Source organism: Bufo bufo, chromosome 7 (assembly GCF_905171765.1).
Source record: "Bufo bufo chromosome 7, aBufBuf1.1, whole genome shotgun sequence".
NCBI lineage: Eukaryota > Metazoa > Chordata > Amphibia > Anura > Bufonidae > Bufo > Bufo bufo.
In genome coordinates, this window is record NC_053395.1 from 132,286,815 (window position 1) to 132,312,541 (window position 25,727).

Consider the following 25,727-nt stretch of genomic DNA (forward strand, 5'->3'; position numbering starts at 1 on the left):
TTTTATGTTCTGAGAATTAATTGCAATGAACAACATTTCCCGTAGGAGCTCAATTCATTGTGTTCTGGATCTTATAGTGAGCAGGTCCATTTCTAGAGCCGGGAGAGGGATGCGACTGCATGGAGCGCATCAATCCAGCAAGTAGAAGGGACGCCATCGGCAGATGTTCTCAGTTTTACTGAGAACATGTTATCCACTCCTGCTCTGCCTAGGAAACCCCTGCCTAACTCCATTTATAGCTATTTCCATATACAGATTCATCCTTGAGGGTATCCCCAAACACTGTTAGCATTCTGACAGTGTATGAGGATACCCCTGTATATTTAAAATTTTTCTCTTTCTTCACTTTTAAACTGTTAACAGAGGGATGTGAACTCACAACCTCTTCCTTCAGAGACAGAGGACTTCTCAGTTGTGCTATTGTCCATTAGATTTTTCCAAGAAATTCGTATGTATGCAAATTAGCTTTTCTTCCAAAAACAAAACAAAGACACTAAGCCTAATTGATGCCAACAAATGTAAGATATGCAAATTTGTATATACTGTATGTTGGCTGGACTACAGTACTCCTTATGCATAGTAGGTTGTCTCCCTAATGAGAAAGAGCACCCCCATGGACACTCAGCTAACCAGGGCAATTTTCTCCTTGTCATAGTAATCTTGTCCTTTTGGAAGGACAACTAGCTTGCACATCTCATATTCAGTGGAGTATTACGCCTCTCTCTAGAAATAAATCACAAGAAATTAGAGAAAAATTCTGAATCGGTAGAACTGATTTGTTAATCTCTAAGCAGGATTTTTAAACATTGTTGTTTTTTTAAGGGAATACTATGGGCTTTTCTGCCAGACACTATTCAGTACCACAGGCTAGAAATCCCAGGAATGGATCCAGGAACATGTCAGTTAAATATGTTTATTGCAGCAGTCTCCTTAATCCCGTAACTCATGAGTATTATGGGATGAAAAAGACCCAACTGTTTAGAGTTCAGATCCAACTACAGATAATTTACACTTAGGGGACATCAAGGCATCTGCAACATTCCTATGCAGCACTTTCAACAGCCCACTACGTCAGTTCCCTCCCCAAAAAATATTCCAAGTGCAATTGAAGAACAAATCCATTTTAGTAAGAACTATGTGATAAAGTAGCCACTCAGTGTATTTTATAATAAATTGTTAGGAAATGACAGAATTGCTATATAAAGGACGTACTTAGAAAAGCTCATGAAAACAAATGGCTCGTCTCTTAGTAGAAACCGTGATAAATGAGATGTAAAAGATTTATCTGAATGAGACATCCTCATTTTAAACAGAGAGCCAAGAGGCAGGCTAGGATCTTCCTTTAACACAGCGATATTTCGCTGCGCACATTATATGAAATATCAGGGGACAGCTTATGTTAGATGAAGCATTTTCCATTTAACAAGCACTGCTCATTTTAATAATAATACATTTCTACTCTTCAGTTTCTGGGTTGCATTTATGAGCGGAATTATTGTGTAAATTAAAACAAAAATTAACTGCTTTTGCCTCATGGCATAAATGTTCATGTTGTGCAGCAAGCATGAATGAGCTGTTGGTGTGAAATGGTTAAATTTACAGCTACTAAAAGCCTTTCCCAAGTGCTCCTGTTACTGGAGAGATATAAACATTTATTTCATTAGTTTCAATTTACTTGTCAGATCTTCAACTGCATTACAATAACCGGTAGTGAAGTGGTGCTGCCTCTCATATTAGGGGTAGTGATAAAGCAATTCAGAAGTAACAGTCACTGAGGGAATTACCTTGTATACAAATGCTGGTTGTGGGTACTTGTCTATGTATAGCCAGAGAGCAGGGGATGGCACGTACAGTCAACTGAGGAACCATTATGCGTTTATGAAATCTCTTCCTCTTTATGACTTGTGATTTGGTTAGAGACTGAGGAATTTAGAATCATGAGTTGTCATACTTAAAGGGGTTCTGCAGGTTGTTTAAACTGATGATCTATCCTCTGGATAGATCATCAGCATCTGATCGGCGGGGGTCCGACACCCGGGACCCCCGCCGATCAGCTGTTTGAGAAGGCAGTGGTGCTGGCAGTAGTGCCACGGCCTTCTCGCTGTTTACCGCAGGCCCAGTGACGTCACAACTAGTGTCAACTGGCCTGGGCGCGGCTAAGCTCTGTTCACTTGAATGGAGCTTAGCCCCGCCCAGGCCAGTTGATACTAGTCGTGACGTCACTGGGCCTGCGGTAAACAGTGAGAAGGGCGCGGCGCTCCTGGAGCACCGCTGCCTTCTCAAACAGCTGATCGGCGGAGGTCCCGGGTGTCGGACCCCCGCTGATCAGATGCTGATGATCTATCCAGAGGATAGATAATCAGTTTAAACAAAGTGCAGAACCCCTTTAAACCTTTATGTCGCTTAAATCACATTTAACATTTGTTTACCAAAGGTATGTACATGAACACTGAGAATTAATAAGGTCCAGCACTCCAGTACAAATGTTCAAATTCTACTGAAACAACATTTTAGATACCAGACAGAAGGGACTCTATTACTTGTACAAAGTATCAGAGATAATACTAACCACCCCTGAATTCATGAGACTATGTAAACACCTTCATTACTAATTCTCTTAAAAACAAAATAATGGAGCAAATCATCGAAAGAGACTTCTCATAAACAGTCATACATGGATTCCTGATAACTGCCAGGATCTTTACACTGGATTTCCCTAATATTTTCACTTGAGAATCTGGGTTCTCTCAAAAACATGGGTCCCAAAATGCAATTACACCTTGGTCACCATTTTCTGTTATAAACTCACTAAGGTGATTTACCTTGTATTTACAATGACCAAAGAGCAGAGCAGATAGTATGTATAACGTAAGTATGAAAGATAAGAAGCGGAGATAATCTCAGCCAACGTCAAACTGGGTTACTGCAGGCCCACCACAGGAATTAAACATTTGGAAAGGGGTTTACGGTCATGAGACATCCCTTCTAAAATGAAAATCAATGTTAAAATTTGAAAGCAATGCATTTGCATACTGTATATAATCCAATTTGATTAATTTATTGAATCTAATGGTTTCTTTATATTGTAACATAACATAAAAGACATACGTCCATCCAGTTCAGCCTATAATCATGCTAAGTTTCTCTAGAATTAGACAGGAAAAGAACATCATGAGGTAAAAGACAATTTTCCTCTTCTAAGGAAAAAAAATCCTTCCCAACTCAAAATCTGGTATCACATTTCTGGAGAAAAGTATTGCTCCAGGGACGTTCTCTTTCCTCATCTTCTTCATTCGGACATCTCTCCAGAGTGTGCCACACAGACATCTTAGATTCCTCTCTTTCCCATTATCCTTTTCACATGGTGCCCCAACAGTGTAATCCTTTCTGTCACCCGTAATACTTGCACACCATGTAATCTTCAGGGTTGCACCAGCCATGATATTGACTTTATTCTGGTGCCGACTTCATTTCAACCCTTTGCTGACCAAATCTCATGTAATGTATGTTGTTTCATTTTATGGCCAATATTCTTATGCATGGGTTTGCAAAGGATGATGATGCTATATATTATGACCAAGCTTAGCTAGCATAGGTTATTAGCATAGGTTATGACCACAATAGTGTTAGTTCATGTTTAATTTGGCAATTATCAGCACAAATCACACATAAGATTAGCCTGTTAGTGTATATTTTGAGTAATTGATTCAGTCCTGGGAAGATGCCAGTTTTATGAGTGAATCAACAGTATAGACATCCTTGTTGTAGGTGTTAATAGATGGTGTTAATATGAGATAAGTTTATGCTTGTAATTATTAAACGGTTGGATTTGATGGATTTAGGAAGTTTTTCAACTAATTATAGAAGTATTCATACATATATTAAGTGGTCTTGCTTTTCTTTATAGAATTCTGGTTGACAACTTATCTCAGCTAATGGGCAATCCAGAGGAAACTAGACCCAGAAGGCAGCGATCCATCTCGGATTATGACTATACAAAATATCATCCAATGGAAGACGTAAGATAACCATTTACTAAATTTTTGTGCCCCTAGCATATTAGAACCCCTGAAGCAAGAAGAAACACTCCCTTGCTGGCTTAGATTTTGGTTCTGGCAATCAGACCTGCACAGATGTGCCACAGTTAAGAGGCATGCACCTCTTAATAATTGCAGTGCATCAGACACCAATGGGGATAGATTAAGACTGGCATGGCAAATGTTGGTCCTAAGAAATGCCTCCTATTTAACTTTTTAAAATATTTGTTATGACTTTAATAAAATTGTTAAACTATTCTACAGTTAATGAAAATCTAGATCTTCTACTTTAACCCCTTAAGGATGTAGGACGTACCGGTACGCCATGTTTGCCGAGTCCTTAAGGACCCAGGACGTACCGGTACGTCCTAACTTTAAAATTTCATTGCGGCGGGTGTTAATCGGAACAGGATGTCTGCTGAAATCATTCAGCGGGCATCCTGTCGACGGTCGCCGCAAACCGCAGGTCAATTCAGACCTGCGGTTTTTACCTTATCCGGCGGGCGGCGGTGCCATCGGGTCCCCATGCGGCTGTAGGGGGGACCTGATGGCATGGAAGTCAGCGCGATACCTTCCTTAGGCATCTGCGCTGCCTTCCGGTGACGAGCCTGTGAGATCCAGACCCCTGGATCTCACAGGCGGAAAGTTGTATGAGTAATACACACTGTATTACTCATACAGCCAATGCATTCCAATACAGAAGTATTGGAATGCATTGTAAAAGGGATTAGACCCCCAAAAGTTGAAGTCCCAAAGTGGGACAAAAAATAAAGTAAAAAAAAAGTTGAAAAAATAAAGGTTTGCCCCCCCAAAAAATAAAAGTTTCAAGTAAAAATAAACAAAAACATCATTTTCCACAAATAAAGTAAAAAAAAATTGGTAAAAAATAGGGAAAAAAAGAAATTAGACATATTAGGTATCGCCGCGTCCGTATCGACCGGCTCTATAAACAATATCACATGACCTAACCCCTCAGATGAACACTGTAAAAAACAAAATATAAAAACTGTGCTAAATAAACAATTTTTTTGTCACATTACATCACAAAAAGTACAACAGCAAGCAATCAAAAAGGCATTTGCTCACCAAAATAGTACCAATCTAACAGTCACCTCATCTCGCAAAAAATGAGCCCCTACCTGAGACAATCTCCCAAAAAATAAAAAAACTATGGCTCAAAATATAAAGACACTAAAACAGAATTTTTTTTGTTTTAAAAAAGCTGTTATTGTGTAAAACTTACATAAATAAAAAAAGTTGACATATTAGGTATCGCCACGTCCGTATCGACTGGCTCTATAAAAATATCACATGACCTAACCCCTCAGATGAACACCGTAAAAAATTGAAAATAAAAACTGTGCTAAATAAACCATTTTTTGTCACCTTACATCACAAAAAGTGTAATAACAAGCGATCAAAAAGTCACACGCACCCCAAAATAGTTCCAATAAAACCGTTATCTCATCCCGCAAAAATCATACCCTACCCAAGTTAATCGCTGAAAAACTGAAAAAATTATGGCTCTCAGACTATGGAAACACAAATTTTTTTTTGCTTCAAAAATGAAATCATTGTGTAAAACTTACATAAATAAAAACAAAGTATACATATTAGGTATCGCAGCATCCATAATAACTTTCTCTATAAAAATATCACATGAACTAACCCCTCAGGTGAAAACCGTAAAAAAATAAAAATAAAAACGGTGTAAAAAAAGCCATTTTTTGTCACCCTACATCACAAAAAGTGTAATAGCAAGCGATCAAAAAGTCACACGCACCCCAAACTAGTGCCAATAAAACCATCATCTCATGCCGCAAAAATCATACCCTACCCAAGGTAATCGTACAAAAACTGAAAAAATGATGGCTCTCAGACTATGGAAACACTAAAACATGATTTTTTTTGCTTCAAAAAAGAAATCATTGTGCAAAACATACATAAATAAAAAAAACTGTATACATATTAGTTATCGCCACATCCGTGACAACCTGGTCTATAAAAATATCACATGATCTAACCTGTCAGATAAATGTTGTAAATATCAAAAAATAAAAACGGTTCCAAAACAGCTATTTATTGTTACCTTTCCTCACAAAAAGTGTAATATAGAGTAATTAAAAATCATACGTACCCTAAACTAGTACCAACAATACTGCCACCCTAACCCGTAGTTTCTAAAATGGGGTCACTTTTTTGGAGTTTTTACTCTAGGGGAGCATCAGGGGGGCTTCAAATGGGACATGGTGTCAAAAAAAACCAGTCCAGCAAAATCTGCCTTCCAAAAACCGTATGGCATTCCTTTCCTTCTGCGCCCTGCCGTGTGCCCGTACAGCGGTTTACGAACAACATATGGGGTGTTTCTGTAAACTACAGAATCAGGGCCATAAATATTGAGTTTGGTTTGGCTGTTAACCCTTGCTTTGTAACTGGAAAAAAATTATTAAAATGGAAAATCTGCCAAAAAAGTGAAATTTTGAAATTGTATCTCTATTTTCCATTAATTCTTGTGGAACACCTAAAAGGTTAACAAAGTTTGTAAAATCCGTTTTGAATACCTTGAGGGGTGTAGTTTATAGAATGGGGTCATTTTTGTGTGGTTTCTATTATGTAAACCTCGCAAAGTGACTTCAGACCTGAACTGGTCCCTAAAAATTGGGTTTTTGAAATTTTCTGAAAAATTTCAAGATTTGCTTCTAAACTTCTAAGCCTTGTAACATCCCCAAAAAATAAAATATCATTCCCAAAATGATCCAAACATGAAGTAGACATATGGGGAATGTAAAGTAATAACTATTTTTGGAGGTATTACTATGTATTTTACAAGTAGAGAAATTGAAACTTGAAAATTTGCAATTATTTGCAAATTTTTGGTAAATTTGGTATTTTTTTATAAATAAAAATGAATTCTTTTTACTTCATTTTACCAGTGTCATGAAATACAATATGTGTCAAAAAAAAAAAACAATCTCAGAATGGCCTGGATAAGTCAAAGCGTTTTAAAGTTATCAGCACTTAAAGTGACACTGGTCAGATTTGCAAAAAATGGCCAAGTCCTTAAGGTGTTAAAGGGGTTCTCCACTGCATTTAGATATGTCAGAACCAGAGCCATTTTTCCACATTGGTAGAACCGGTGCAAAAGAATATAATATCCCCCATGAACATTTTTAATTATCTCCATATGTCTTCAAAGTCACATAAAGTGGTTGTCCAGACAGACAGGAATTGTTTAAATGTGTCTGAAATTCAAGTTGATAAAACTTACTATTACACTTCCATTATGATCACTTTCATGGCCAGTGCACTCCATGTGAAGGTTCATTATGACACAGAAAGTAAGTTTCCCCCATCTGTGCTGGCTTGTGACTAGTGACGTGCGTAAAGGTAGCTAGCTGTTTACGGCAATAGCTAGCCCCCAATTCTATTAGCGTGAAGGGCAAGGGGCAAAGAGTTAGACAGACAGCCCCCTTCAATAACATTGCTAGTCACTTTAGGGCACAAGGCAGCTGTCATAATGAAAGTACAACAGCCAGTTTTAAATATGAAACACATAATTTGCATTTGAAACGCATATAAACAATGATTTAACATTTTTATGCAAATTATTTTACACAACTCCCCAAAAAAGTGCAAATGAGTTTATATAGGAACATTATTGAACTGTGAGGTGAACTCAGAGTAGACCTAAAAAATATATATGTACCCCTGAATACAGACCCCCTAAATAATTACAGACCCTGGATGAGACAATTTAAAGGGTTCCTTCAGAAATGTATTACTTCATTCTAGAATGTGACGTCCACACATTCCTTCCACTTCTACAGCTGCCTATGGGGCAGTGGTGGGCGCTTGCTATACTGCGCCCTGGTGCTGAAGTCACTGCTCAGTGATGAGGTGTGCTGTTAGGTTTCTCAGCTTGACAGCATATCTCATGTGCGATCACTCCAGCACTACCTATTGTAGAGGACTAGAGTGATCGTTCATGAGATATACTGCCAAGCTGAGCAGTCTGACAGCACACCTCATCACTGTGCAATGACTTACCTCGCTGGTAAGGTTTGTCTTTTTGCTGATGACACAAAGATATGTAACAGGGTTGATGTTCCTGGAGGGAAACGCCAAATGGAAAAGGATTTAGGAAAACTAGAAGAATGGTCAGAACTCTGGAAACTGAAATTTAATGTGGATAAGTGCAAGATAATGCACCTGGGGCGTAAAAACCCAAGGGCAGAATATAGAATATTTGACACAGTCCTGACCTCAGTATCTGAGGAAAGGGATTTAGGAGTAATTATTTCAGAAGACTTAAAGGTGGGAAGACAATGTAATAGAGCAGCACGAAATGCCAGCAGAATGCTTGGATGTATAGGGAGAGGTATAAGCAGTAGAAAGAGTGAAGTGCTTATGCCGCTGTACAGAACACTGGTGAGACCTCACTTGGAGTATTGTGCGCAGTACTGGAGGCCATATCTCCAGAAGGATATAGATACTCTAGAGAGAGTTCAAAGAAGAGCTACTAAACTAGTACATGGATTGCAGGATAAAACTTACCAGGAAAGGTTAAAGGACCTTAATATGTATAGCTTGGAAGAAAGAAGAGACAGAGGGGATATGATAGAAACTTTTAAATACATAAAGGGAATCAACTCGGTAAAGGAAGAGAGCATATTTAAAAGAAGAAAAACTACCACAAGAGGACACAGTTTTAAATTAGAGGGGCAAAGGTTTAAAAGTAATATAAGGAAGTATTACTTTACTGAGAGAGTAGTGGATGCATGGAATAGCCTTCCTGCAGAAGTGGTAGCTGCAAATACAGTGAAGGGGTTTAAGCATGCATGGGATAGGCATAAGGCCATCCTTCATATAAGATAGGGCCGGGGGCTATCCATAGTATTCAGTATATTGGGCAGACTAGATGGGCCAAATGGTTCTTATCTGCCGACACATTCTATGTTTCTATGTTTCTATGTTTCAGCCCTACCACCAGAGGACAGTATAGCCGTCCCCTGCCCCAACACCACCCTAAGCAACTGTATAAGTTAAGGCTGTCCTAGTCACATTCCAGGACAAGTTGTCAGAGGCCATTTTTATGCATTCCCAGAAGGCCCTTTAATCAAATATAGAACTCTGAATAAATTTAGACCCCTGGATATAAATATACTATAGAACAAATCTCAAAATATAGAGATCCCAAGGCAGTGGCTCAAAATACAGACACCAGAATAAATACATACCTCACACTAGACCCCAGAGACGAAAACCCTGAATAAATACATACCCTAAACCAGGCTCTCTAAACAAATACAAATCACAAACCAAGTGACCAAGGAGGTCCTTCAACAGTAACAAGTCTGGCAGAGGAGAGGGAAGAGCATTTCTGATTTCTTTTTCTCCCTCCCCTCTATTTTGCTGTGCTGTGTGTCACCCTACCCCTGTGATGTTAAAGATGACCATGTATAGGAGTGAATGGTGAGGCAGGATGATGGTAACTCCCTGTTCCACCATAGTTTTCAACTGAAAATCATGTCACTGTCAGAGAGCCCAGGAATATAATTTTCATATCTTTAAAGCGGTTGTGCATATAAAACTATATAAAACTACTGTACATAGACATAATTATGTTTCCCTAACACAATTCACTTACTAATATCAAAGTATTTCCAGTTTTGGCTCCAATTCCTCTTTCTGACCTCCAGTCACATGACCACAACAATCCACCGTACACATATGCACCATGATGCTCCATCTGCCAATCATGTAACTTCCTCCACTTGTACCTCTGTCCCCTTAGACAAAATGTGCCTAGAATGTGGCATGCTATTGACTGTGCACAGCGCCTGCACTCAAACTAGCAGGTGATTAGCAGAAAATTAAAGCCATGTGATCGGCAGACAGAGCGTCATGCCACATATGTGTACTATGGATTTTTGTCGTCACGTGATTAAGGGTCAGAAAAAGGGTAGTTGGAGCCCAAACTGGAAATACTTTATTATTGGTATGTGAATTGGTTTATGGAAACATAATTATGTCTATGTAGTTTTATATGACTGCACAACCCCTTGGTCAGAACATTACAAGAAACAAGACTTCAGTCCCACAAGATTGATAAATAGATCTGGCCAGTACCACCACATCAAATGTTCTGCTTATACATTTACAGAATGCCAGGATTTAAAATTTCAGGAACGGGTGGGACTCTAATTTTGTGGACCCCCTTTTGGATGAATTTAAATTCTCCAAAAATATTTAGAATCAGTAGGAAAATGCATTTATCCTATATATTGTATCTCAGAAAAGTTAGTACACCCCTCACATTTTTGTGAATATTTTATTATATTTTTTCATGGGACAACACTGAAGATGACACTTTAATACAATGTAAAGTAATCAGTGCCCTCAAAATAACTCAACACACAGCCATTAATGTCTAAACTGCTGGCAACAAAAGTGACTACACCCCTAAGTGAAAATGGCCAAATTGTGCCCAAAGTGTAAATATTTTGTGTGGCCACCATTATTTTCCAGCACTGCCTTAACTTTCTTGGGCATGGAGTTCACTAGAGCTACACAGGTTGCCACTGGAATCCTCTTCCACTCCTCCATGACGACATCACGGAGCTGGTGGATGTTAGAGACCTTGGGATCCTCCAGCTTCCATTTGAGGATGCCCCTAAGATGCTCAATAGGGTTTAGGTCTGGAGACATGCTTGGCCAGTCCAGCACCTTTACCCACAGTTTCTTTAGCAAGGCAGTGGTCGTCTTGGAGGTGTGTTTGGGGTCATTATTATGTTGGAATACTGCCCTGTAGGCTATTTTCCGAAGTGAGTGGACCATGCCCTGCTTCAGTATGTCACAGTATATGCTGGAATTCATGGTTACTTCAAAGAACTGACTGTAGCTTCCCACAGCTGGCAGCACTCATGCAGCCCCAAACCATGACACTTTCACCACCATGCTTGACTATAGGCAAAACACACTTGTCTTTGTACTCCTCATCTGGTTGCCACCACACACTTTTGAAATTATCTGAGTATTGTTGATTGAGCATACCCGATTGAGCACACCAGTTCGGCTCGAGCATCGAGATGCTCGCACATCGCAGTGTTCGGCCGAATACCGCGTGTGCTCGAGCGCTATGCTAGAGTTTCTTCCCCGCACGTTTGTTGTCTGCTACGCAGCCAATAAACGTGCAGGTAAGTACTGCCACTCACTGTAATGCCGTAGACATGTTGGTTACTGGCATTACAGTGATTGGCTGGCTAGAACGCGTCATCGGGTGCTAAAAAAGAACCCAATGACATGTGGTTCAGCCAGTCTTAGTCAGGGAGAGATGTGCTGTAGAAGGGACAGATAGTGTAGGGAATTGAATTTAATATTAGAGACCCAAAAGTCCATTTAAACACTATTGTTTGGTCTGGCAGCAATAGAAATTTTTAGCGCAACTTGTGCTAAATTGCGTGTGATTAGAGACCCAAAAGTACTTTTAAGGACTATTGTTGTGTCTGGCAGCAATATATATTCTTAGCGCAACCTGCTCTAAATTGCGTGCAATTGTTTGGCCGCTGGTGACAGCGACATTATCTGCGCTACATCTCCTGTGTAACGTGTGCGCAGCCTAAAAATATCTGTGACATCCAGTGTACTTTTTCCGTAGATGGTGTCCGCTGCGGACAGTGACATTACCTGCACTACATCTCCTGTATAATGTTTGCGTATCCTAAAAATATAAGTGAAATCCAGTGTACTTTTTCCGTAGATGGTGTCCGCTCCGGACAGTTACATTACCTGCACTACATCTCCTGTATAACGTTTGCGCATCCTAAAAATATCTGTGAAATCCAGTGTACTTTTTCCGTAGATGGAGTCCGCTGCGGACGGTTACATTACCTGCGCTACATCTCCTGTATAACGTTTGCGCATCCAAAATAGCTTTGACATTCCCTGTAATTTTTTATTAGCCGATGGTGACAGCAGCGACATTACCTGAGCTACATTTCCTGTATAACTTTTGCGCATCATAAATATCAGTGACATTCAGTAAAAAAAATTCTCCGCTGGTGACAATGACCTTACCTGCACTACATCTCCTGTATAATGTTTGCGCATCCCAAATAACTGTGACATTCCCTGTAAAAAAAAAATTGCCGCTGGTGACAGCAGCGACATTACCTGTGCTATAGCTACTGTATAATTTTTGCACGTCCAAAATAGCTGTGACATTCCCTGGATGCCTCTCACCCTGCACCTGTACCTTCGCAAGCACCATCAGATAGCACATCCACTTCTGTGTACCAGCGCAGCGTACAGATGTCCAGGCCTTAGAACGAAAGCGCAAATACCCAGCCACCCACCCACCCACAGGCCATAGCACTAAATGTGCACCTTTCCAAATTGCTGGCCCTGGAAATGTTGCCATTTAGGCTTGTGGACACTGAGGCTTTCCACAGCCTGATGGTGGCGGTCGTCCCTCATTACTCAGTCCCGAGCCGCCCCTATTTTTCCCGGTGTGCCGTCCCCGCCTTACACCAGCATGTGTCCCGTAACATCACCCGTGCCCTGACCAACGCAGTTATTGGGAAGGTTCACTTAACGACTGACACATGCACAAGTGCTTGTGGCCAGGGATGCTACATTTCCCTGACGGCACACTGGGTGAAAGTTGTGGAGGCTGGGAGCAAGTCATACCCTGGGATGGCACAGGTGCTACCGACGCCAAGAATTCCGGGCCCTACTTCCATCAGGATTTCCGCCACCACCTACAATAGTGGCTGCAACCCCCCCTTCTCTTCTTCCACCTCCTCCTCCACTTCCACCTCTAAATTCTCATCTTGCAGCACCAGTCAGCCATCAGTCAGTAGCTTGAAGCAGTGTAGCACTGCAGTGGGGAAGCGTCAACAGGCCGCGCTTAAACTGATCTGCTTAGGTGACAAACCGCACACCACCGCAGAGCTGTGGCAGGGTATAAGAGACCAGACTGAGCTGTGGCTCTTGCCACTCAACCTACAACCAGGCATGGTTGTGTCTGATAATGGCCTTAACTCTGTGGCGGCTTTGGAGCTCTGCAAGATCACACACATTATTGGTCTGGCCTAGCCCACGTTTTCAACTTAGTGGTTCAGCAGTTTTTCAAAACCTACCCCAATTTGCCTGAGCTACTGGTGACGGTGCGCCACTCACCATCTGTGTTGATACTTCAAAGTTGCGTAAAACCTCACAGAGGTAAGACATACATGCCCACTCGTTGCTTGTGAAGAACGGATGCTGACTGGAAAGGCGACGACCATGTTGCAGCTGGTATTCCACTACTGCCCTCTGCTGCTCACAAAGCCTGGCCAACATGTGGAACGTGCGGTGTGCCCATTTTCGAAAGTCATCTACAGCTGCTGCCGGCCTGGAACCGCTGCAGCAGCGCTTGCAATTACCAGCTCACCTACTGTTGTGCCATGGGATCACGTGCTGGAACTCCACGTTCCACATGTTGGCCAGGCTTTGTGAGCAGCAGAGGGCAGTAGTGGAATACCAGCTGCAACATGGTCGTCGCCTTTCCAGTCAGCATCCGCTCTTCACAAGCAACAAGTAGGCATGTATGTCTGACCTCTGTGAGGTTTTATGCAACTTTGAAGTATCAACACAGATGGTGAGTGGCGATGCCGCTATTATCAGAGTAACCATCCCACTGAAACGCTTGCTGCTCACAATGAAGGAGGACGCTTTGCATGTGGAAGAGGTGGAAATGGGGGAAGAAAGTACACAAGCTGATAGCCAGACCACCCTCCGTTCGTCTTCTCATTGCAAATTGGATGATCAGGAGGAGGAGGAGTAGGAGACGGTTGCCTCCGCTACAGAGGGTAGTACCCACAGCAGGTTTATTCCATCTGTTCAGCGTGGATGGGCCGAAGAGGAGGAAGAGGATGAGGAGATTGAGAGTCATTCTCCTGATGAAGACAGCGAAGTCTTGTCTGTTAGGACTCTGGCACACATGGTTGACTTTATGTTCTGCTGCCTTTCCCGTGACCCTCGCGTTATATGCATTTTAGTCAACACCGATTACTGGTTGTTCACCCTTCTCGGCCCCCGCTACAAAGAGAACATCTCATCTCTAATTCCTGTGGTGGTGAGGACTAGCAAAATGGTGCAATACAAGAAGGTCCTTGTGGAAAAATTGATCCGAAAATTTCCAGCTTACAATGCTTGCAGCAGAGTACGTAGTTCCTTGGGCAACCGAGAAGGGAAGATGAGGGGAACACACAGCAGTTCCGACAGAGGCAAGGCAACACTCTGCAAGGCCTGGGACAGTTTCATGACACCCCGCCAGCAACCTTACCCTGATGCGTGGCCTAGTGTCACAAGGAGAGAATAGTTTTGGAAGATGGTGAAGGAGTACGTAGCAGACCGCGTCAGCGTCCTCAATGATTCCTTTGTGCCTTACGACTATTGGGTGTCCAAGCTGGACACGTGGCACGAACTGGCGCTCTATGCCTTGGAGGTGCTGGCCTGCCCCCCTGCCAGTGTTTTGTCAGAGAGAGCATTTAGTGCTGCTGGGGGCATAATAACTGATAAGCGCATCCGACTGTCAACTGAAAATGCTGACAGGTTGACACTTATCAAAATGAATAAGGCCTGGATTGCCCCTGACTTCTCTACTCCACCAGAGGAAAGCGTCTGAACATAAAGGCACTTTAAATGTGGCTTTTATGGTCTATTGAATACACTGTATTCCCATGCACCCCTTCCACCACAAAAAAGGGTATATCTTACTTTTCTCCTCCTCCTCCATCATATCAACATGCTCCTAATGTTTTAGGCGGTCAGCTCAGCAGCAGGCCCTCAACCATAATTTTTTCGATGGTCAGCTCAACAGCAGGCCCTCAACCATAATGTTTTCCATGGTCAGAACAGCAGCAGGCACTAGCCCCTAATGTTTTAGAAGGTCAGCTCACCAGCAGACCCTCAACCATAATTCTTTCGATGGTCACCTCAGCAGCAGGCCCTCAACCATAATTTTTTCGATGGTCAGATCAGCAGCAGGCACTCGCCCCTAATGTTTTAGAGAGTCGGCTCAGCAGCAGACCCTCAACCATAATTTTTTTGATGGTCAGCTCAGCAGCAGGCCCTCGCCCATAATTTTTTCCATGGTCAGATCAGCAGCAGGCTCTCGCCCCTAATGTTTTAGAGAGTCAGCTCACCAGCAGACCCTCAACCACAATTTTTTTGATGGTCAGCTCAGCAGCAGGCCCTCACTCCTAATGTTTTAGATGGTCAGCTCAGCAGCAGACCCTCACCTTTAATGTTTTAGATGGTCAGATCAGCAGCAGGCCCTCGCCTTTTAGAGGGTCACCAGCAGGCCCTTGCTCCTAATGTTTTTGAGGGTCACCAGCAGGCCAGTTTTTGAGGGTCACCAGCAGGCCAGCAATCATAATTTTTCAAAGGTGTGTACGATGCCCTGTATTGGAGTGCCGGTTCCTTGTAATTTTTGGCAGCCTTTTACATAGTGCAAAACTGTATGAGTGTAGGAGTCCCACTACTTGAACAATTGTACCACAATGTGAATGAGGCCCTCCTTTATGCGATATACAGGTTGTATCGGAGTGCCTCTTCCTTGTAATTTTTGGCAGCACTTGCACTTTATATACAAGTAAATATACAGGAAAGAATGTTTCCTAACAATTTTTCCTCTAAAATCGATTTTATCTTCGATTTTGTGCGTATTATTGTTAGTCTGTAAAATTGGCCTACTACTCGGACAACATCGTTCCCAGCAGCGACCTGGGAGTCCAAAATGCATCCAAACATCCTCCCCATGCTGTTCCCGAACCATTTCAGTGGTGTTTCCATCAATTTCTGACCTTTTAATAGACCAGGGGGTGCCTGGTTTAATACTCGGGTTCTCCAATTGACTTCCATTGTGCTCGGATGCTCGGTAGAGCACCCGAGGTGTTTTACTCGAGCACCCAAGCACTTTGGTGCTCGATCAACACTACATCTGAGCCAATTAAGTTTATCTTGGTCTCATCAGACCACAGGACATGGTTCCAATAATCCATGCCCTTAGGCCGAATGCACACGGCCTTGTTCCGCGGCCGAGAGCGGTCCGTGGTATGCCGGGCTGGATTCCTGTTCAGAGCAGGAGCGCACGGCGTCATTGGTTGCTATGACGCCATGCGCTTCATGCCGCCGCTGCTGTACAGTAATACACTCGTATAGTGTATTACTGTAGTGCAGCGGCGGCATGAAGCGCACGGCGTCATAGCAACCAATGACGCCGTGCGCTCCTGCTCTGAACAGGAATCCAGCCCGGCATACCACAGACCGCTCTCGGCCGCGGAACACGGCCGTGTGCATTTGGCCTTAGTCTGCTTGTATGGTTTGCAGGCTTTCTTGTGCATCATCTTTAGAAGAGGCTTCTTTCTGAGGTAACAATCATGCAGACCAATTTGATGCAGTGTGCGGTGTATGGTCTGAGCACTAACAGGCTGATCCCCCACCCCTTTAACCTCTGCAGCAATGCTAGCAGCACTCATACATCTATTTTGAAAAGACAACCTCTGTATATGACGCTGAGCAGGTAAACTGAAATTCTTTGGTCGACCATGGCGAGGCCTGTTCTGAGTGGAACCTGTCTTGTTAAACCTCTGTATGGTCTTGGCCACCGTGCTGCAGCTCAGTTTCAGTTTGTTGGCAAACTTCTTATAGCCTAGGTCATCTTTATGTAGAGCTACAATTCTTTTTTTCCGATCTTCAGAGAGTTCTTTGACATGAGATGCCATGCTAAACTTCCAGTGACCAGTATGAGAGAGTGTGAGAGCGATGACATCAAATTTGATACACCTGCTCCCCATTCACACCTGAGACCTTGTAACACTAAGGCTACTTTCACACTTGCGTTTTGGCTTTCCGTTTGTGAGATCTGTTCATGGCTCTCACAAGCGGTCCAAAACGGATCAGTTTTGACCTAATGCGTTCTGAATGGAAAAGGATCCACTCAGAATGCATCAGTTTGCCTCCGATCAGTCACCATTCCGCTCTGGAAGCGGACATCAAAACGCTGCTTGCAGCACGAAAGCACGAAACTGAGCCAAACAGATCCGTTCTGGCACACAATGTAAGTCAATGGGGACGGAACCATTTTCTATGACACAATATGACACAATAGAAAACGGATCCGTCCTCCATTGACTTTCAATGGTGTTCAAGACGGATCCGTCTTGGCTATGTTGCAGATAATACAAACGGATCCGTTTTGAACTGATGCAGACGGTTGTATTATCTCAACGGATCCGTCTGTGCAAATCCATGACGGATCCGCACCAAACGCGAGTGTGAGAGTAGCGTAACGAGTCACATGACACCGGAGAGGGAAAATGGGTAATTGGGCACAATTTGGCCATTTTCACTTAGGGGTGTACTCACTTATGTTGCCAGCGGTTTAGACATTAATGGCTGTGTGAGTTATTTTGAGGGCACACCAAATTTACACTGTTATACAAGCTGTACACGGACTACTTTACATTGTATCTCAGTGTCAGATCTTCAGTGTTGTCCCATGAAAAGATAGAATAAAGAATTTACAAAAATGTGAGGGGTGTACTCACTTTTGTGAGATACTGTAAGTGCAATTTACTTGCTAACTTGCAGAAATGTTTTCTTTTTACTTCAGATTTACAACTGGATCAGTCTAATGACAAAGAAGCACAGTGACATGGTAACAGAGCACGACCTGGGCTTAACCTACGAGTCCAGGCCTATGAAATATTTGAAGGTCAGTCATAAGTATAAAATCTAACTTGAGGACATTGGTTGTTTTTACTGCTCATTTGGATAGAACTACCGGATGGATGTATACAGATGTTCTTATTACAGGCTCTACCTATTTTCTGTGATGATGCCCAATGGTGAACTGTGCTTGTCCATGTATGTTTACATCTCTTCTCATATATCCTCTGCTTTTAGTGGTAAGAAAACACATCCCACATGTAATGGCAGATTGCACCTATTAATATACTGTCATTAAACAGATGGGGCTGTGTCCTCCTATAGTGACAGGACTTAGCTCCCCATACGAGATGTGGAGTTTGCTTAGGAGAACACTGATGTCATAGCAATGTCTCCTTGTGTCACAAGGGTGCAGAATGGACGCCTGGTAGATATAGTATGTGTTTCCTGCTTTCTGACATATGCAGATCACTGATGGTAGAAGTTCCGTGTTTTATTATGTTAATCAAGGCGTAGTCACTAGGGATGAGCGAACCCGAACTGTATAGTTCGGGTTCGTACCGAATTTTGGGGTGTCCGTGACACGGACCCGAACCCGAACATTTTCGTAAAAGTCCGGGTTCGGGTTCGGTGTTCGGCGCTTTCTTGGCGCTTTTTAAAAGGCTGCAAAGCAGCCAATCAACAAGCGTCATACTACTTGGCCCAAGAGGCCATCACAGCCATGCCTACTATTGGCATGGCTGTGATTGGCCAGTGCAGCATGTGACCCAGCCTCTATATAAGCTTGGGTCACGTAGCGCTGCACGTCACTCTGCTGATTTAAGCATAGGGAGAGGTTGCAGCTGCGACGTTAGGGCGAGATTAGGCAGATTAACTCCTCCAAAAGACTTCATTCAGTGATCGATCTGCAGCTGTGGATCATTGAAGTGCTAATATCGACTTGCTCACTTTTTTGAGGCTGCCCAGAGCATTTTTAGATCACTTTTTTCTGGGGTGATCGGCGGCCATTTTGTGACTTGTGGTGCGCCAACACAAGCTATCACCAAGTGTATTTAACCATCAATAGTGTGGTTATTTTGTGCTATATCCTACATCAGCTGCAGGCTGAGCCTGTGTCACCGTAGTGCATTTAACCATCAACAGTCTGGTTATTTTTTGGCCATATACTACATCTGGTGCAGGCTGAGCCTGTGTCACCCAAGTGCATTTAACCATCAATAGTGTGGTTATTTTTTGGCCATATACTACATCAGGGGCAAGTTGAGCCTATCACCCAGCGCCTAAAAAATAGACCTGACATTTCTATTCAACCAAATTTGCACTGTTTTAGCTGGTCAAGTTATTTGTAGTGACCGTAAAAGCACAGTTTTTGTTCTGGGTTGAAAAACTATTCCCAAATTTGCCATTCTCAAAATAACTAGTTTCTGCTATATGAGGCCTACTTGAAATCTATCCCAAAAAGGATATATTACATTGAAGGTGCTGATAGTGTCATTCAGAAAAACCTAAGACACACGCTACCGTGCAGATAGAAGTCTGATTCTGTGATTAAACCTATACCTGTCACACAGCGCAAAAAAAAACAGGCCTCACATTTCTATTCAACCAAATCTGTACTGTTTTAGCTGGTCAAGTTATTTGTAGTGACCGTAAAAGCACATTTTTTGTTCTGGGTTGAAAAACTATTCCCAAATTTGCCATTCTCAAAATAACTAGTTTCTGCTATATGAGGCCTACTTGAAATCTATCCCAAAAAGGATATCTTACATTGAAGGTGCTGATAGTGTCATTCAGAAAAACCTAAGACACACGCTACCGTGCAGATAGAAGTCTGATTCTGTGATTAAACCTATACCTGTCACACAGCGCAAAAAAAAACAGGCCTCACATTTCTATTCAACCAAATCTGTACTGTTTTAGCTGGTCAAGTTATTTGTAGTGACCGTAAAAGCACACTTATTGTTCTGGGTTGAAAAACTATTCCCAAATTTGCCATTCTCAAAATTGTGGTGAACGGGAACAATGAGGAAAACATCTAATAAGGGACGCGGACGTGGACATGGTCGTGGTGGTGTTAGTGGACCCTCTGGTGCTGGGAGAGGACGTGGCCGTTCTGCCACAGCCACACGTCCTAGTGAACCAACTACCTCAGGTCCCAGTAGCCAGCAGAATTTACAGCGATATTTTGTGGGGCCCAATGCCGTTCTAAGGATGGTAAGGCCTGAGCAGGTACAGACATTAGTCAATTGGGTGGCCGACAGTGGATCCAGCACGTTCACATTATCTCCCACCCAGTCTTCTGCAGAAAGCGCACAGATGGCGCATGAAAACCAAGCCCATCGGTCTGTCACATCACCCCCATGCATATCAGGGAAACTGTCTGAGCCTCAAGTTATTTTTCCTGTTGATGAGGACATGGGAATACCACCTCAGCACCTCTCTGATGATGACGAAACACAGGTGCCAACTGCTGCGTCTTTCTGCAGTGTGCAGACTGAACAGGAGGTCAGGGATCAAGACTGGGTGGAAGACGATGCAGGGGACGATGAGGTCCTAGACCCCACATGGAATGAAGGTCGTGCCACTGACTTTCACAGTTCGGAGGAAGAGGCAGTGGTGAGACCAAGCCAACAGCGTAGCAAAAGAGGGAGCAGTGGGCAAAATCAGAACACCCGCCGCCAAGAGACTCCGCCTGCTACTGACCGCCGCCATCTGGGACCGAGCACCCCAAAGGCAGCTTCAAGGAGTTCCCTGGCATGGCACTTCTTCAAACAATGTGCTGACGACAAGACCCGAGTGGTTTGCACGCTGTGCCATCAGAGCCTGAAGCGAGGCATTAACGTTCTGAACCTTAGCACAACCTGCATGACCAGGCACCTGCATGCAAAGCATGAACTGCAGTGGAGTAAACACCTTAAAAACAAGGAACTCACTCAAGCTCCCCCTGCTACCTCTTCTGCTGCTGCCGCCTCGGCCTCTTCTGCTGCTGCTGCTGCCGCCGCCTCGGCCTCTTCCTCTGTCTCTGCCTCTGGAGGAACGTTGGCACCTGCCGCCCAGCAAACATGGGATGTACCACCAACACCACCACCTGTGTCACCAAGCATCTCAACCATGTCACACGGCAGCGTTCAGCTCTCCATCCCACAAACATTTGAGAGAAAGCGTAAATTCCCACCTAGCCACCCTCGATCCCTGGCCCTGAATGCCAGCATTTCTAAACTACTGGCCTAGGAAATGCTGTCATTTAGGCTGGTGGACACACACAGCTTCAAACAGCTCATGTCACTTGCTGTCCCACAGTATGTTGTTCCCAGCCGCCACTACTTCTCCAAGAGAGCCGTGCCTTCCCTGCACAAACAAGTGTCCGATAAAATCAAGTGTGCCCTGCGCAACGCCATCTGTGGCAAGGTCCACCTAACCACAGATACGTGGACCAGTAAGCACGGCCAGGGACGCTATATCTCCCTAACTGCACACTGGGTAAATGTAGTGGCGGCTGGGCCCCAGGCGGAGAGCTGTTTGGCACACGTCCTTCCGCCGCCAAGGATCGCAGGGCAACATTCTTTGCCTCCTGTCTCCTCCTCCTCCTACTCAGCTTCCTCCTCCTCTTCTTCCACCTGCTCATCCAGTCAGCCACACACCTTCACCACCAACTTCAGCACAGCCCGGGGTAAATGTCAGCAGGCCATTCTGAAACTCATATGTTTGGGGGACAGGCCCCACACCGCACAGGAGTTGTGGCGGGGTATAGAACAACAGACCGACGAGTGGTTGCTGCCAGTGAGCCTCAAGCCCGGCCTGGTGGTGTGCGATAATGGGCGAAATCTCGTTGCAGCTCTGGGACTAGCCGGTTTGACGCACATCCCTTGCCTGGCGCATGTGCTGAATTTGGTGGTGCAGAAGTTCATTCGCAACTACCCCGACATGTCAGAGCTGCTGCATAAAGTGCGGGCTGTCTGTTCGCGCTTCCGGCGTTCACACTTTGCCGCTGCTCGCCTGTCTGCGCTACAGCGTAACTTCGGCCTTCCCGCTCACCGCCTCATATGAGACGTATCCACCAGGTGGAACTCCACCTTGCATATGCTGGACAGACTGTGCGAGTAGCAGCAGGCCATAGTGGAGTTTCAGCTGCAGCACGCACGGGTCAGTCGCACTGCGGATCAGACACACTTCACCACCAATGACTGGGCCTCCATGCGAGACCTGTGTGCCCTGTTGCATTGTTTCGAGTACTCCACCAACTCGGCCAGTGGCGATGACGCCGTTATCAGCGTTACAATACCACTTCTATGTCTCCTTGAGAAAACACTTAGGGCGATGATGGAAGAGGAGGTGGCCCAGGAGGAAGAGGAGGAAGAGGGGTCATTTTTAGCACTTTCAGGCCAGTCTCTTCGAAGTGACTCAGAGGGAGGTTTTTTGCAACACCAGAGGCCAGGTACAAATGTGGCCAGACAGGGCCCACTACTGGAGGACGAGGAGGACGAGGATGAGGAGGAGGTGGAGGAGGATGAGGATGAAGCATGTTCACAGCGGGGTGGCACCCAAAGCAGCTCGGGCCCATCACTGGTGCGTGGCTAAGGGGAAACACAGGACGATGACGATACGCCTCCCACAGAGGACAGCTTGTCCTTACCTCTGTGCAGCCTGGCACACATGAGCAACTACATGCTGCAGTGCCTGCGCAACGACAGCAGAGTTGCCCACATTTTAACGTGTGAGGACTACTGGGTTGCCACCCTGCTGGATCCCCGGTACAAAGACAATGTGCCCACCTTACTTCCTACACTGGAGCGTGATAGGAAGATGCGCGAGTACAAGCGCACGTTGGTAGACGCGCTACTGAGAGCATTCCCAAATGTCACAGGGGAACCAGTGGAAGCCCAAGACGAAGGCAGAGGAGGAGCAAGAGGTCGCCAACGCAGCTGTGTCACGGCCAGCTCCTCTGAGGGCAGGGTTAGCATGGCAGAGATGTGGAAAAGTTTTGTCACCACGCCACAGCTAACTGCACCACCACCTGATACGGAACGTGTTAGCAGGAGGCAACATTTCACTAACATGGTGGAACAGTACCTGTGCACACCCCTCCACGTACTGACTGATGGTTCGGCCCCATTCAACTTCTGGGTCTCCAAATTGTCCACGTGGCCAGAGCTAGCCTTTTATGCCTTGGAGGTGCTGGCCTGCCCGGCGGCCAGCGTTTTGTCTGAACGTGTATTCAGCACGGCAGGGGGCGTCATTACAGACAAACGTAGCCGCCTGTCTACAGCCAATGTGGACAAGCTGACGTTCATAAAAATGAACCAGGCATGGATCCCACAGGACCTGTCCATCCCTTGTGCAGATTAGATATTAACTACCTCCCCTTAACAATATATTATTCTACTCCAGTGCACTTCCTAATTCAATACTATTTTTAATTTCATTTTACCATTATATTGCGGGGCAACCCAAAGTTGAATGAACCTCTCCTCTGTCTGGGTGCCGGGGCCTAAATGTGTGACAGTGGCCTGTTCCAGTGGTGGGTGACGTGAAGCCTGATTCTCTGCTATGACATGAAGACTGATTCTGCGCTGACATAAGGCCATATTCTCTGTTACGGGACCTCTCTCCTCTGCCTGGGTGCCTGGGCCTAAATGTGTGACAGTGGCCTGTTCCAGTGGTGGGTGACGTGAAGCCTGATTCTCTGCTATGACATGAAGACTGATTCTGCGCTGACATAAGGCCAGATTCTCTGTTACGGGACCTCTCTCCTCTGCCTGGGTGCCTGGGCCTAAATGTGTGACAGTGTCCTGTTTCAGTGGTGGGTGACGTGAAGCCTGATTCTCTGCTATGACATGAAGACAGATTCTGCGCTGACATAAGGCCAGATTCTCTGTTACGGGACCTCTCTCCTCTGCCTGGGTGCCTGGGCCTAAATGTGTGACAGTGGCCTGTTCCAGTGGTGGGTGACGTGAAGCCTGATTCTCTGCTATGACATGAAGACTGATTCTGCGCTCACATAAGGCCAGATTCTCTGTTACGGGACCTCTCTCCTCTGTCTGGGTGCCGGGGCCTAAATATGTGACAGTGGCCTGTTCCAGTGGTGGGTGACGTGAAGCCTGATTCTCTGCTATGACATGAAGACAGATTCTGCGCTGACCATAAGGCCAGATTCTCTGTCACGGGACCTCTTTCCTCTGCCTGGGTGCCTGGGCCTAAATGTGTGACAGTGGCCTGTTCCAGTGGTGGGTGACGTGAAGCCTGATTCTCTGCTATGACATAAGGACAGATTCTGTGCTGACATAAGGCCAGATTCTCTGTTACGGGACCTCTCTCCTCTGTCTGGGTGCCGGGGCCTAAATATGTGACAGTGGCCTGTTCCAGTGGTGGGTGACATGAAGCCAGATTCTCTGCTATGGCATGAAGAGACTGATTCTCTGCTGACATGAAGCCAGATTCTTTGCTATGGCATGAAGAGACTGATTCTCTGCTGACGTGAAGCCAGATTCTCTGCTATGGCTATTTTTTTAATTTTAATTTTAATTCATTTCCCTATCCACATTTATTTGCAGGGGATTTACCTACATGTTGATGCCTTTTGCAGCCCTCTAGCTCTTTCCTGGGCTGTTTTACAGCCTTTTTAGTGCCCAAAAGTTCGGGTCCCCATTGACTTCAATGGGGTTCGGGTTCGGGACGAAGTTCGGGTCGGGTTCGGATCCCGAACCCGAACATTTCTGGGAAGTTCGGCCAAACTTCTCGAACCCGAACATCCAGGTGTTCGCTCAACTCTAGTAGTCACATCAGAAATAGCCATGACATACAATTGCACTTGTTCGGACCATGCTGATGGTGGTTAGCATCTGCGAGAACCCAAGAGGGTTTGCTCAAGCAAAGATAAGGCCACAATTATCAGACAGCAAACAGAAGAGCTTCTGGGGCCATCTCTTTAAAGATTTTGTCCAACTTTGCAAAGATTTTTTTCAATTTTCTACTTGCATATAAAATTAAGTATCTTTGAAGTCGCAATGAAAAATGTCCTACCATTATATTTCTACAACTCCAATTCAGACTATGCATAACAGACAGGGGCGTAGCTAAATGCTCATGGGCCCTTGTGCAAGAGTTCAGCTTGGGCCCTCCTTCCCTAAGTGCTTTGTGGCCGGGGGCAAGGAAGCACATACCCTTTGTGCGCCTGAGTCAAAAATTGAAATGGCATCCCCCCACGCCAAATTCTTGACCTAACCCCTATCCTCCAGCCAGAGGTGTAACTTGACCAGCATGCACTTTCTATAATACTGGTGTCTTCTTATGTGGCACAAGGGTCTTTTAGGCCCCCTCAAGCTCCTGGGCCCGGTAGCGACTGCTCCTCCTATAGCTACGCCCCTGATAACAGATAACCTTTATACAGTTTGGTCCTGCAGTCATGCTCCCTCCTGTCTGCCATGTACAGTGCCTCTGGCTATCTTGCCAATGGACATTAGCAACAATTAGGGGACAAATGGAAGAAGTATGAGACTGCAAGATTTCACTACACAGAATGTATTAGCTGCCTGTTAATCACCTGGCCCGGCTCCTATTACAAGTCCTTGCAAGTGAGCACAGCTCCAGCTCACAACTGCAACTGGTTCGTAGACAACTGGGTGCTTCCTCCTCCAATCCTGTCCGGAGCTGCAGCTATGCTGAATCCTGTCACTGCTTTCTTCCTCCTGGTGGTCTATTTAAAGGGAAATTGGCCTACCTTTCCTAAAGATTAGGGCATTAACCTTTGGTTGACTCCTATTCTTGTGTATTGTGACTCTGAGCTCGTATGCCTTCTATTGCCGTTAGCTAAGGGAGTTGGCATCAATGGCCTCCTATAGAGCTAGTGTTGTGGACACTACCACATTAGTATAGTGCCCACTGCCCCAATTTATAGACGCTATCTTATCAATATAGTGTCCCACTGACCCTTGACCCTTTTGTCTGGTCCCTAGGAGGTGCCACTGTGCACCTAAG

The 25,727-nt window shown here is 44.7% G+C and overlaps 1 protein-coding gene across 1 annotated transcript in view; it reads left to right on the top strand.

Annotated features, from left to right (window-relative positions):
- CPO (carboxypeptidase O) overlaps window positions 1–25,727 on the top strand; it is a 268,545-nt gene that overhangs the window by 58,079 nt on the left and 184,739 nt on the right. Inside the window, exons 5-6 of the mRNA XM_040441046.1 lie at window positions 3,908–4,019; window positions 17,698–17,799. Of these exons, the coding sequence (XP_040296980.1) occupies window positions 3,908–4,019; window positions 17,698–17,799 (214 nt within the window). The remainder of the gene's footprint in view (window positions 1–3,907; window positions 4,020–17,697; window positions 17,800–25,727) is intronic.